The sequence below is a fragment of the Trichomycterus rosablanca genome, chromosome 18 (assembly GCF_030014385.1).
Source record: "Trichomycterus rosablanca isolate fTriRos1 chromosome 18, fTriRos1.hap1, whole genome shotgun sequence".
In the NCBI taxonomy this organism is placed as follows: domain Eukaryota; kingdom Metazoa; phylum Chordata; class Actinopteri; order Siluriformes; family Trichomycteridae; genus Trichomycterus; species Trichomycterus rosablanca.
This window is the reverse complement of record NC_086005.1, coordinates 24,722,161-24,734,376: the sequence shown is the minus strand read 5'-3', so window position 1 is coordinate 24,734,376 and position 12,216 is coordinate 24,722,161. Positions and strand designations below refer to the sequence as shown.

The 12,216-nt window shown below is 40.4% G+C and overlaps 1 protein-coding gene across 7 annotated transcripts in view; it reads right to left on the bottom strand.

Moving 5' to 3' along the window:
* The window catches only part of dlg2 (discs, large homolog 2 (Drosophila)), a 147,608-nt gene that overhangs the window by 125,160 nt on the left and 10,232 nt on the right, over positions 1-12,216 (bottom strand). For 6 of the 7 annotated variants that reach the window (XM_063014498.1, XM_063014487.1, XM_063014488.1 and 3 more), the window contains exon 3: positions 12,162-12,212. In XM_063014498.1, the coding sequence (XP_062870568.1) occupies positions 12,162-12,212 (51 nt within the window). Of the gene's footprint in view, positions 1-7,180; positions 7,234-12,161; positions 12,213-12,216 lie in introns of those variants that run through there. The other variant, XM_063014491.1, reaches the window with a different exon arrangement.

Below are 12,216 nucleotides of genomic sequence, written 5' to 3'. Positions count from 1 at the left end.
TGGCTGTGTCTGAGGGAGTACTGGTCAAATAGGTTTTTTTTCTCACTGCTGCTGCGATATGCGGTCTACAGTACTGGTGTGGGTGCTGGCACAAATGAAGGCAGGTGACAAGAAGCGACAAGTTGGTGACTAGATGTGTGATGGAGGAGCCATGTGATAGTCTGCAGCTCTCTTTGGACAGAACAGAAGTATAATGGGGCATTGAGAAAGGTAAAAAAGCACTTGTGTATGCATGAAGCACTACATCTTTATCTTAGATTTATTTGCGGTAAATGTTAATTTGAACAAACCTGGTCCTGCTTAATGACAATATTGAAGTATATTTTTCATAAATGTCATTGTTACTCTTATTTAAAGAATTATTTACCATGCATAATCTGTATGTGACAAATTAACTTTGATTTGAGACAATTAAGGGTTCAGGGCGCAACAGTGGTAATTTGGCACTTGTGGAGCTTAACCCAGCAACCTTCTGAGTACCAGTCCTTAACCACTGAGCCACACTACCAAAAGTACTTAAAGTTCAGTGACATTTTCTTTTCTAGTCCACCCACTTTTGCACTTGCACACACACACTTTTCTTCCAGCTCAACCGCCCATGTGATCTTCAATCAAGCCCCCTTTACACAAGGCTGACAGATGAAATGACACCGAAAAACATGGCAGCAGGAGTCGCCCTCAGCTCTTTAGCCTTTCTTCTCTGGTCACTGCATCACTGAGTCATGGACTTTGTGTCAATTCAGTGCAGCTTTGGTGTGCTTTAGAATGTACCAGAAGACTAAAACAGTGCAGACTGGTCATACTTCAGAGGATAAGCAAGAGAATTTTAGTCTAAAACCATCATGCACAGTATCATAAATTGCAGTTGGTTTCACTAGGAGGAACCAATACGGTTATTAAAAAGAAAACATTACAAATATTGACCAGAAACTGTTTAGGAACTAAGTGAATACCAAAATACCAAACTTGCATCCCTTTTCACTTCCACTGGTGAAACTAAGTGGTACCAGTGACCAGTTTTTTTTACCAGCTAGCTGCCAAACACCAACTGGCAAAGCCGAACTATCACTGAATTCACATCATAAAGAAGTTGTGGCATAAGACAGTAAGACTCTGCCACGATGCTTGAGAGTTTTTAAAGATGTTAAGTCAACATGCACTAGCTAAGCAGTACTAATAAAATCTTAAAGCCAAAAGTAAACAGCCCAGTAGCAACTAACTTATAGACATTTGGGTTCCATAAAGCATGAAATCAACACTAAAAGCAAAGTAACAAAGAGACAAAAGTTAGATAACACAGAACAGACGTGTGTACATGTTAAACATGAACTGTGATATTAATTCTTCCCATATATGATTCAGCTACACAATAAAGCCTAATGTATGAGGGAATTTGCGCCCATGTAAATAGTTCCCTGGGCTTGGTGTGCAATCAGTGTGGCAACTGTATCCGTTTTCAATAAGGTTAAGGTCAAAGCTGTGTGCAGATCCTTCAGAGCAAATTCATCAAATTAATAATCTTCCCCAAACTGTTGCTACAAAGTTGGAAGCATTTTGTATTTATTATTTTAGTTAAATAGTAACTGCAAGGAGAGGATTTTAATGATAACTGCACTGAAAAGAACACACAGAACAACAAGTTAGACTCTGAAGGTGCAGCCAGAGATAAAAAAAAAAAATGAGGACCCAATTATACCCACACACGGTGTTCCCACTAACAGCTTCAAAGAATGCACAAGGTCTTCTGTACACAAGTGTGAGAAACTAACTTATCCTTTCTGGCTGCCTCCATTATTGCATAAAAAAGCTTGAATAAAGCAAATATATTTAGGAAATATATTTATCTAACATATCACACACATCACTTCGTTGCTTAACCAGCCAACTTAATAAGAAAAAAGAAATAAAAAAACAAATGTAAGTCACTGAATGTCTGCTAAATGTCAGAAATGTGAATAAGGAAACCTGGTGCTAAAATAAAGAAACGTCAGCCCTGATCTGAGAACCTGAAACTGGCTGCTCTAAATTGTTTTTCAGTGTGGTGCCTCACGATACACTGGCACCCTGTGTTGCTGTGTGTTCCACCCAGAGGTTTTAGATGTCCATAAATAAATGAAGGTTAAACAAGACAACTAATAACCATTTATAAATCAGTTTTCAACTAATTTAATGGATTTTTTAAAATATTTTAAATACGTAAAACAATGATTAAAACATTGTGTGGGTGGCACAGTGGTGTAGCTTGTAATGTTGGTGCAACTAAGCAACGTCTTTTAAGTTTCCTCCAGTAACTCTGGCTTCCTCCCACCTTTCAAAAACACGGCTGTTTAAATTTGCTATTAAGTGCCGCTCAGGTGGTGCAGCGGTAAAAAGAAACGCGCTGCAACCAGGGCTGGATTCTGAGAGCGTGGTATCGAATCCAGCCTTGCTTTACCGGTTCGAAGCTGAGTGGCTATATGAGCAACGATTGGCCGGTTGCTCATGTGGGGGGTGGGACAAAGAACCGGATGTGGGTCTCTCTCTGTCAGAATGCGATTGCGTTCTCTGCCGGCTGATTGGAGGCGCTTACACAGAGATGGGAGAGGGTGCCCTTAGGGTGTGTCTCTCCGCATGCAACGCTAGGTGGCGCCAAACTCGTCAATGTGTGGGTGGCAAAGATGCATCTGGCTGCTGCTCGTGTTTCGGAGGGGACACGGGTTAGCTTCAATCACCTCTGTCAGGGCAGGGTTCGGCATAGACAGAGAGGAAGCACGATGCTAATTGAACAATTGGATGCGCTAAAAAGGGGAGAGAGAAAAAAAAAAAAAAAGAAAAAAAAAAAAAAAAAAAAAGTGCTATTAAGTGTAATTAAGAGTAATAATGTGTGAGAGTAAGTGTGAGAGTGTGATGCCCTATAATAGATTGGCATCCTGTCCAATATGTATTCCTGTTGCATGTCCAGTGTCTCTGTGGAAGACTGGACCCACCGTGACCCTGATGTTTTGGCTCATCACTACATATTAAGAAATAAGTATTGTTTTATTCTAACCTGTTGAAAAAAGGGATTTGAAGTGATGACAGGAGCATCATTTTAATGCATTTAATGCACTGGTGCAGTCAGTTAACAGACACTACTCACTGAAATCAATGGCAGCAATTTGTTTTTGACAGATGTGAACATAGCACAAAAAAGGATTTCTTACCATTAACATCATTATTATTGAATGCCACTAGGGGTTCCGTCAACTATACAACCACTTGTTTCAGATCTGTGAGGCTTCCAACACCTGTACCATCATTACACAGCTGGGCACCAGTGCCACTAATTAGATGGCACCGCATTCCTCAGTCTCATTAATTTCACGCAACAGCCGCTTTGTTTTGCAAATTGCTACATAAGGTCCTCCTCTGTCTTTCAAAACGATTTGGTGTATAGCTCCCCGGTGACTGTAATCAGGCAAGCAGCATGACAAGACGCTCATATGAATCAGAGGGATAAATGTTTGTAAATTATACTTGGTTATCTGGTACTAAAATGATGCCATGCATGGAAGTACCACAATGCAGTGATTAAATCAGTTTCTTTCTTTTTTTATGTTCTGTCATCACTTATTCTTAGTTATACCAAGATATATACCATTTTATACCTGATAAATAAAAAAAACGAATTTTTAACAGGCACATTAACACAAAATGAAATTGTCCACGAATGCCCCCTTGTGGAGGCTTTAGACGACATCTTGTAAAACACAGTGGGAACAGTTTGCCACCATTTTTATTCATTAGCTATATTTTGTTTTTGTTTGTGTTTCATTTGACTGGGTTGCAGTAAAAATCATTGACAAAATGGACAAAACCTTGTCTAATCCAAATTTGGCTTACAGGGAGACTGGAATCACTGTCCAAAATGCAGTAACACACCCTGGACAGAACAGAAACCCATCGCAGGGCCTCTGCCATCATCATATGCCGAGCCGGGCAACAGCACAGCTAAGGATTTGAACCTCAGATCCCAGCAGTAGTGGGCTAGTGTAATATAACAATGCTATGACAAAGACTGGCACCATTACAGCATTTCTAAAGATAATAAAGAGCCGTGCCAGCATCAGGCACTGACAAACCGCTCACTACAGCACATACACAGGCGCTTTCAGCACACACACTTAATATACCAGTGTGGGAGGCATTTCTTTCCGCACTAACCCACAGAAACCATTACGTAACTCATACTACTCAGAACCGAGAAGAGAGAGAAAGAAAAGGTTAAAAAATGTATAGTAAAAAGGCTAGCAGCTAGCCACTGGCTTTAGCATAGCATTAGCAAACAGATGGTATCAGGATGTACAATAATAACTGAGAGATTATACAATAATAATAACACAATGTACAATAATAACACAAGTAGCTGGCTAAATTTAGCATAGCAAACCATTAGGATACCTAAACACTTCAGAACATACCACAATAATATATATGTTCTGAAGTATATAATCAGAATATATAATAACTGTAATGTAATGTAGATAATGCTTGTAAAAAGGCTAGCAAGAGAAAGGAGAGGTTAAAAATATATATATTTACAGATATAGTAAAAAGGCTAGCAGCTAGCCACTGCAGAACATACAACAATAAGTGTTCATTTAGCTAATGCTGACAAAAAGTAAACACAAAAAGCTAGCTAAATTTAGCATTAGTATATCAAAAACAATTTACATTTTAAATAAAATATTTGCTTAGAAGTACTCGAATGTTTTAAAACTGTTATAATAACTGTAATGTCATGTAGATAATGCTTGTAAAAAGGCTAACAGCTAGCTAGCAGCTTCACTGTAAGATTAGCATAGCAGTCAGGTAAAAGTCAAATTATCTAACAATGATTTGCATGTCAGATGTGATGTTCTAAAAATTGTGTCACTTGTTCTGTGACATTACTACAAACATTACAAATTCTTTATTATTTAGCTTTGCTGAAAGCTTTCATAACAGCCTGTTTTAAAACAAAAATGCTTATAAATTATTGTACTTATATAATATCGACCATTTCTGCTGAGATTCTGCTGTCCAAATTCCTCTAAAGCAAACACCAGAGCAACGTCTGAGAAGCTAATGTGTTATTAATGCCCCCAGATTGAAAGTAGGAAGAACAGCAATCCCCCCTCTCTGTCTCTTTTAGTTTCTTGGGCTCTTAAACCTGCATTCTTGTCCCAGGGAACCCAAGCTTATTATGGTAATGAGATTTCGTTTGTTCGGTTGGAAGTCAGCGTACAAACCAGAGCTGACAGCAGCCGCCACAGCTCTGGTGAGAATGGGGGGAAAAAAAAAAAAAGGAAAAAAAAGGGATTCAGCCAGACTGCTAGGACAATTGTAGGGGGTTTTAGTCTCCCAAATTCCCTTAACACATAACAAATGAATGTACTTTATTATTTACAATTATCAGTAGGTTTCACCATTTTTATTCAGCTCATATTTATAAATCACATTTGCAGTAAAGTTGGAAGATTTTGTAAAGTAAAACAAAAACAATTATTTAAACCTTTATTTAACTTTATGGTTTGACTTTTGACTAAAATTCTGAATTTGATGCCTGGAACACCCTCAAAAAAGCAGGTGCAAGATTTTCTACACTTAATCCAACAAAAAGCAAAATCTTACAAACAGCTTATTCAGACCAAAACAAACAGCCATAATTTTACAAACCTTACAGCTTGCCAAGCCAAATATGTCTAATTTTACAAACGGCCAAAAATAACAATCAGTTTACTCAGGGCCAAAACAAACAGCAACATTTTACAAACAGCTAACTCGCTGTAAAAACAGCCAAAATAAGGGTGAAAACAACTACTCAGACAAAAACAAACAGTAAAACTTTACAAACAGCTCACTCAGACAAAAACAAACAGTAAAACTTTACAAACAGCTCACTCAGACAAAAACAAACAGTAAAACTTTACACACAGCTCACTCAGACAAAAACAAACAGTAAAACTTTACAAACAGCTCACTCAGAAAAAAACAAACAGCAACATTTTACAACTTACTCAGACAACTATTTATGAACAAGCAAATATTTATGAACAGCTTACTCGACAAAAACGAACAGCAAAACTTTACAAAAAGCTCACTCAGACAAAAACAAACAACAAAACTTTACAAACAGCTCACTCAGAAAAAAACGAACAGCAACATGTTACAAACAGATTATGATAAAGTTTATTTATAAACAGCTGACTCATGGCCAAAACGAACAGCAGAATTTTACAAACAGCTCACTCAGACAAAAACAAACAGCAAATATTTATGAACAGCTCACTCAGACAAAAACAAACAGCAAATATTTATGAACAGCTCACTCAGACAAAAACAAACAGCAAATATTTATGAACAGCTTACTCAGGGCCAAAACAAATAGCAAAATGTACAGCAAAGAAAAAAATTCAGTACTCCAATTGTCACACTTTTCACGCTGCTAGGTGTGAGTGAGTAAATGTCAGTAAATCAGTGTTTTGCTCTCTGATGGATTGGCACCCTGTACAAATTGTATTTCTGCTCTTCGCAGAGTTTCAGGGTGGCACTGACCCACCGAGATCCTGTACTGATGGAAGATGTCAGTAATAAAAATGACTGAATAAGTACATGTACAGCGCACACCACAGTCCACCTGATGCAAATGAAAAATCTAATTTAAGATCTGAGAACATAGCAAACTTCCTCCAACATAGGAATTTTAAATGTCCTATTTAATGTCATTTTTGCTGTTCACATTAAACAGTATTTGTGTCAAATACAGAAGAAAAAAAAACTAAAATTAAATTCGAGAGTTTTAGCAGCAGGGTTCGCATAGCCAAAGAGATCAGGGGTAAAAGATTCTCTTAAGTTTTACGAATGCTCCGCCCATCACTGATTGACGAAGGCGTGGCAACAACTCAGAGATCCATACAAACACACGACTACATAAAGAAATGGAAAATACTCAAGCAAACAGGTAACTTATGAGCTTATCTTACTATCTGACAAGAACAAGCCAACATATCAATGTTCTGCAGTCAGCAGGAGAAAAATACAAACAGCTGGATCACAAACAGCTTCTTCCCTCTCTCTCTCTGTCTCTCTCTGTCTCTCTCTCTCTCTCTCTCTCTCTCTCTCTCTCTCTCTCTCTGCACCACTCGTTCGCTCACTCATCCTCCCATCAGTCGCTCCTTACCTTAGTTGTGACAATACACAGACAATCCATGGCGAGCTGAATAATTCAGCTGAGACACCCGTTCATAATCACTAATTCAGCCAGAACGGAGGGATTATAAATAGTAAAAGAAAGCCAAGGCACAGCAGCGTACACAGACCGGAGCTCCTCTACACGGCTACATACAACAGCAGCAGATGCACACATGATGCTAGCAGTTTTGTGTGGCTTGGCTCGGGCTGGCCAGAGCCACGCGGCACAGCACAGCACGGCTCGGCAAGGCTGCCTTTCAGAACGAGAGTTAGGAAGCAAGAAAGAGAAAGATTGGGAAAAGTGAGAAAGTAAAAGAGAGAGCAAGCAAGAGAGAGAGAGAGAGAGAGAGGATGCTACTGGTGGTGCTGATGCTGAGTGAGAGTACGCAGCAACCCTCCTCCTCAAGATTAGATGAGTGAACGCAATGCTCCACTCTCACACAGCGCTGACTGCCTGTCTGCCTCCTGAGAAAACAGTCCCCACATCCCAAACGAGCCATATACTCTACCCCCGAAGCTCTGAATCAAACGTGTGTATCTGTGTGGGCTCTGACAGCGTGGGTTTTGATTTTTTTGTGGTTTCAAAGCTAGGCGAGGATCTCCTACACTCAACCGCGTGAGCTGAAACAAATTCCAAAGATGAAGATGGTTTATTTAACAAAATGATTTGTTTTAAGCACTCAGTGAGCCAGCTTACTCTCTGAGCAGAATCTTTTCATTATGCTGTGAGTGCCATTCTGAACAAAGACAAGCGGATAATCTTCACTGCAGCGTTTATTCATTCATAAAACACCGAAATACTGGTCAGGGTGGCGGTTAGGTCAGGAACCATCTGGAAACCCTGCAAAGGGTGCCAATCCATCACAGAGAGACACAGATCTATTTACCCCCTCACACCTAGGAGCCAATTTAACTACTGCATGCTTTTGGAAGGTGGGAGGAAACCAGAGTAGCTGGATGAAACCCACATGGCTACAAGAAAAGCATAAAACTCCTCACTTCAAACCCAGGTCCAGAGGACTTATGATGATCCAAATAAAGAATGAGATAGGACAACCTACCAACACTCACAAAAGCTTAGTATTTTTACCTGCACTGGTCAGTATTTTTACATTGTTATACAATTACATCAAGTAAAAATCTAAGGAGTAACAATAAATCAGTACTGTTTAAAAACATGGTAATTACATTACAGACAAAACACTTCTTGAGCTCTGGTGGTGCAGCCTACCAAAGTTCACCTACAGGGTTCTAGTATAAGTGGTGTTACCTGTCTGGTTAGGTACTGTACAGGCTGAAGAAGGAAAGGCTGGATTTGGAGTTGAAAACAGCAACTCCTACTGTTTGGTCAAGGTCGGGAGAAAAATGAGGGACAATTTGTGGAAAAAAAACTGCAAATGTTTTAGATGTATCAAAGAAAGCCACAGCCAGCATATGTATCATGTGCAGCAGAAGTCATGAGAGCAACAGAGAATTGGAAATGACTAAATGATGAAACAAAAAAGGAAAGGAATCTTATTGACACTTGAAGCGTGCCCATATCTGCAGTATTTAACATGTGTACAATGAGTAACTCCCATCAGTCTAACATTTAATTAATATATATTATATTATTTTAGACCGAACTGGCATAACATTATGACCACTGACAGTGGGTGGGATATATTAGGCAGCAAGTGAACATTTTATCCTCAAAGTTGACGTTAGAAGCAGGAAAAATGGGGATTTGAGCGAGTTTGACGACTGGGTCAGAGCATCTCCAAAACTGCAGCTCTTGTGGGGTGTTCCCGGTCTGCAGTGGTCAGTATCTATCAAAAGTAGTCCAAAGAAACAGTGGTAAACCGGCGACATATATATATATATATATATATGTGTGTATGTCCAGGTCAAAAGTTCACGTTGTACAATGCTGTATTTTTTGAAGCATGCCAAGCACATATGAACAACATAACATTTTAAGAAACCACAAAATAATGAAGTTCTGATACATACAGCTCTTTGTACAAACAGGTTTGGAGATTTCCTTCTATACATCTTCAGTTGGTGTGATCTAGCATTCAGAATCTCAACGTCTGGATTCAGTCTGTTCAGCCTGTCCAAGCTTCAGGGTTTTATTCATATAAAAGAGAACCTCTATCCAAATTTTCATTCCCGTATTCAGCCATAACAGTGTACACACAGACACACACAGGTTCTGAATGCATCACACACACTAAGCTGTTGGCCCAGCACATGGGTTTGGAAGCCGCTTTATATAATCACATTATGAAGACAGTGTTGCTCGATAGAGTGCTTTCACTTCATTCAGGCCACACGTTCCATAACCTCGACGGGATCATTAGCAAATGGGCCAGGCAGGACAGAGAGACGGTGCATCTGGGTTTTTATATAAACCAAGACAAACCTGGTCAGGATGGCATTATTATCAGTGTAATCTGTTTTACATGTATCTCAAGTTCTAATACCAAGTTCTCAGAAAACTGAGCTCCTACAGTCTCTACTAATTAGTCTTCAGCTCGCCAGGGCTCAGTGTCAACACTGCTGACCACTCGTTCCACTCTGCCCTCCCCTAAAATCCTGAAGCTCGGCTGTCTTGGGACCTCACCCACTCACAGGGAGAGAATCCCGTTGCTGCTGCATTTCAGTGCAGTTTCTCTCTGCAGTAGTGTTTGTGTTTTTGTGTGTGTGTGTGTGTGTGTGTGTGTGTGTGTGTGCTGCAGTGTGTGAGCAGTAAAAGCATCAGAGCTGTCTGTGTGGGCGTGAGGTGGCAATTACTGCAGACTCTCACGCCTCCTAGTCAGGAGTCAAACTGCAGAGAGAAATCCAAATGCCAGCCCTGTACACACACACCATGCACAATGGAAACACGGAGATCTACATTATCACACACAGTGTTAACTGTTATCTTCAATCTTGGCAACACACCAGGAGCACAAACCACAGTCCTTCGATCATCGGTCTCACTGCTGTGCTATGTACAGACCCTATTGTCAGAAAAGTTGGGACACAAGCTCTGTGGGAATATGTAAATAAAAAAGAAAACAATTCGAAAATAAAGGGATTATACAGTCCACAATGATACTACGTTAAAAGGAAACAATTTAAACATATAACAAGCCCGCCTGCTGTGGAGATCAGTAGCATGGCTTAGTTACAGAATCACGTCCTTCTGCCTTGCCAAATATGGGCGGCAGAGGAGGAGCAGCATGGAGCAAAATGCCAGTCACCAGCGCCTTATTAAGCATTAATTTGCTCCAGGTGGAAGTGTTTCTATTTATCCAGGTTTCTTCCTTCTCACAGATTTGTGCTCCTCTGTTGGGAAACTGTAATGCCAGGCTTGGTTTAGTCCAGGGGAGAACATGCAAACTCCACACAAAAAGGACCCGGACCGCTCCACTTGGGAATCGAACCCAGGACCTTCTTGCTGTGTGGCAACAGTGCTACCCACTGAGCCACCATGCCACCCTAGTACTTACATAGGTGCTTTTTTGATGACTGTTTACAGTGTGGCATGAAAATTGTTCATTCCCACTCCTTTCTTGTACATTTACAGTTATCACATTTAGGAAATATTTTTATCTAAAACGACTTACGATTGTGACTTAATACAATGCAAACATGTATGAGTTAAGGGCCTTGCTCAGGAGCCCAACAGTGCCAACCAGTGGCAATTTCTCTAAGACTGCAAGGGAAGCTCAGCTTCCCGTAAAATGTCAAAAATTAAATGGTCAAATATGTACAGTTGTGTTAACATTTAATTGACTACAAATGCGTTAGAACACGTTCATCTCGAAGACGAGTTCGTTCAGAATCAGCTACTTATCACAAATCGACTGACTCGAACTTCTCATACATTCTCGTAGCGCCAATGCATTTGCCCGTAGAAGCTGAGCGTCTCTTCACTTCAATGGGACTGCATGGAACGGTTATTTTCATTGCTTCGAAACTCGCCGGTCATTGGATAAATGCCACGATTTTGTCCCGCCCCCGGACGCTGAGCGTCTCTGGGGGTGAATGGAGCTGTGGGTGGGTCTGGACGCGGAGCTTCTGCAAGATGATTGGAGGATCAGTCGAAAGGCTGAATCCCGTTTTGATTGACAGCTATTTGGAGATCTACACGTCACTTAATCACTGGGAGCTTCAGTCCCATCGCGGATTTTGCGAGTGAAGTCGAAAGACAAACTGCGACCCATTTCTTGGTATTTGCTTGGTGAAATTACTTGACCATTTCCATTGTTCATTGAGTAAATAAAACACTCATAGTATTTGTTTCAGTTTAACATAATTTCAACATTTCCTTGTTCGAGTTCAGGCCATTTTCTTGAAAAGGAACGGAGGGCAGAATTTATGTATAAATAAATTGACAAATTTTATGATGTAAGCCGACAATGAGCTTCCCCTCTTTGAAAGACCAGCAGCCACCACTGGTGCCAACGTGGTGGTTGGGCTTAAACCAGCATCCTTCTCATCTCTCATCCAGTACCTCAGCCAGTAAGCTACCACTGCCCTAAATGTCACAACTCACCTTCTAAAAGAAATGCTGGAAACATTTCTATCAGAGGATGTTTAAAGGAACCTGAGGAACTGCAGAACCAGGGGACAGACCTTAAACCTAAAACTGCCTGCTGAAATGATCCAGAAAATAACCATACTGCTATGATCAGGGTTGCCAGATCTATTATGAAGCATCTGGAACCACTCCGGAACAAAAAAGCTCAGCAAAAACAGCTATAAACCTATAAACACACCTATAAACCAATAAGCATGTTTTTGGAGGTGGAAGAAAACCAGAGTACCCAGAGGAAACCAATGCACACACATTAATACACACCAAAGCCACAAGGTACACAATTTGACAAACAAGGTCCACAGCACCTATAGCCTTTACACCCTGGTACAAAAGGCTCGGTACATCAATCACTGCATCTGTGTGTGTTACTTTAGCCCAAAGTAAACCAGGATGTACCCACCTCTGCATTGATGTCCACTGCCGGGTTTTCCGTTTGGCTTTTCTCCATCACCTGT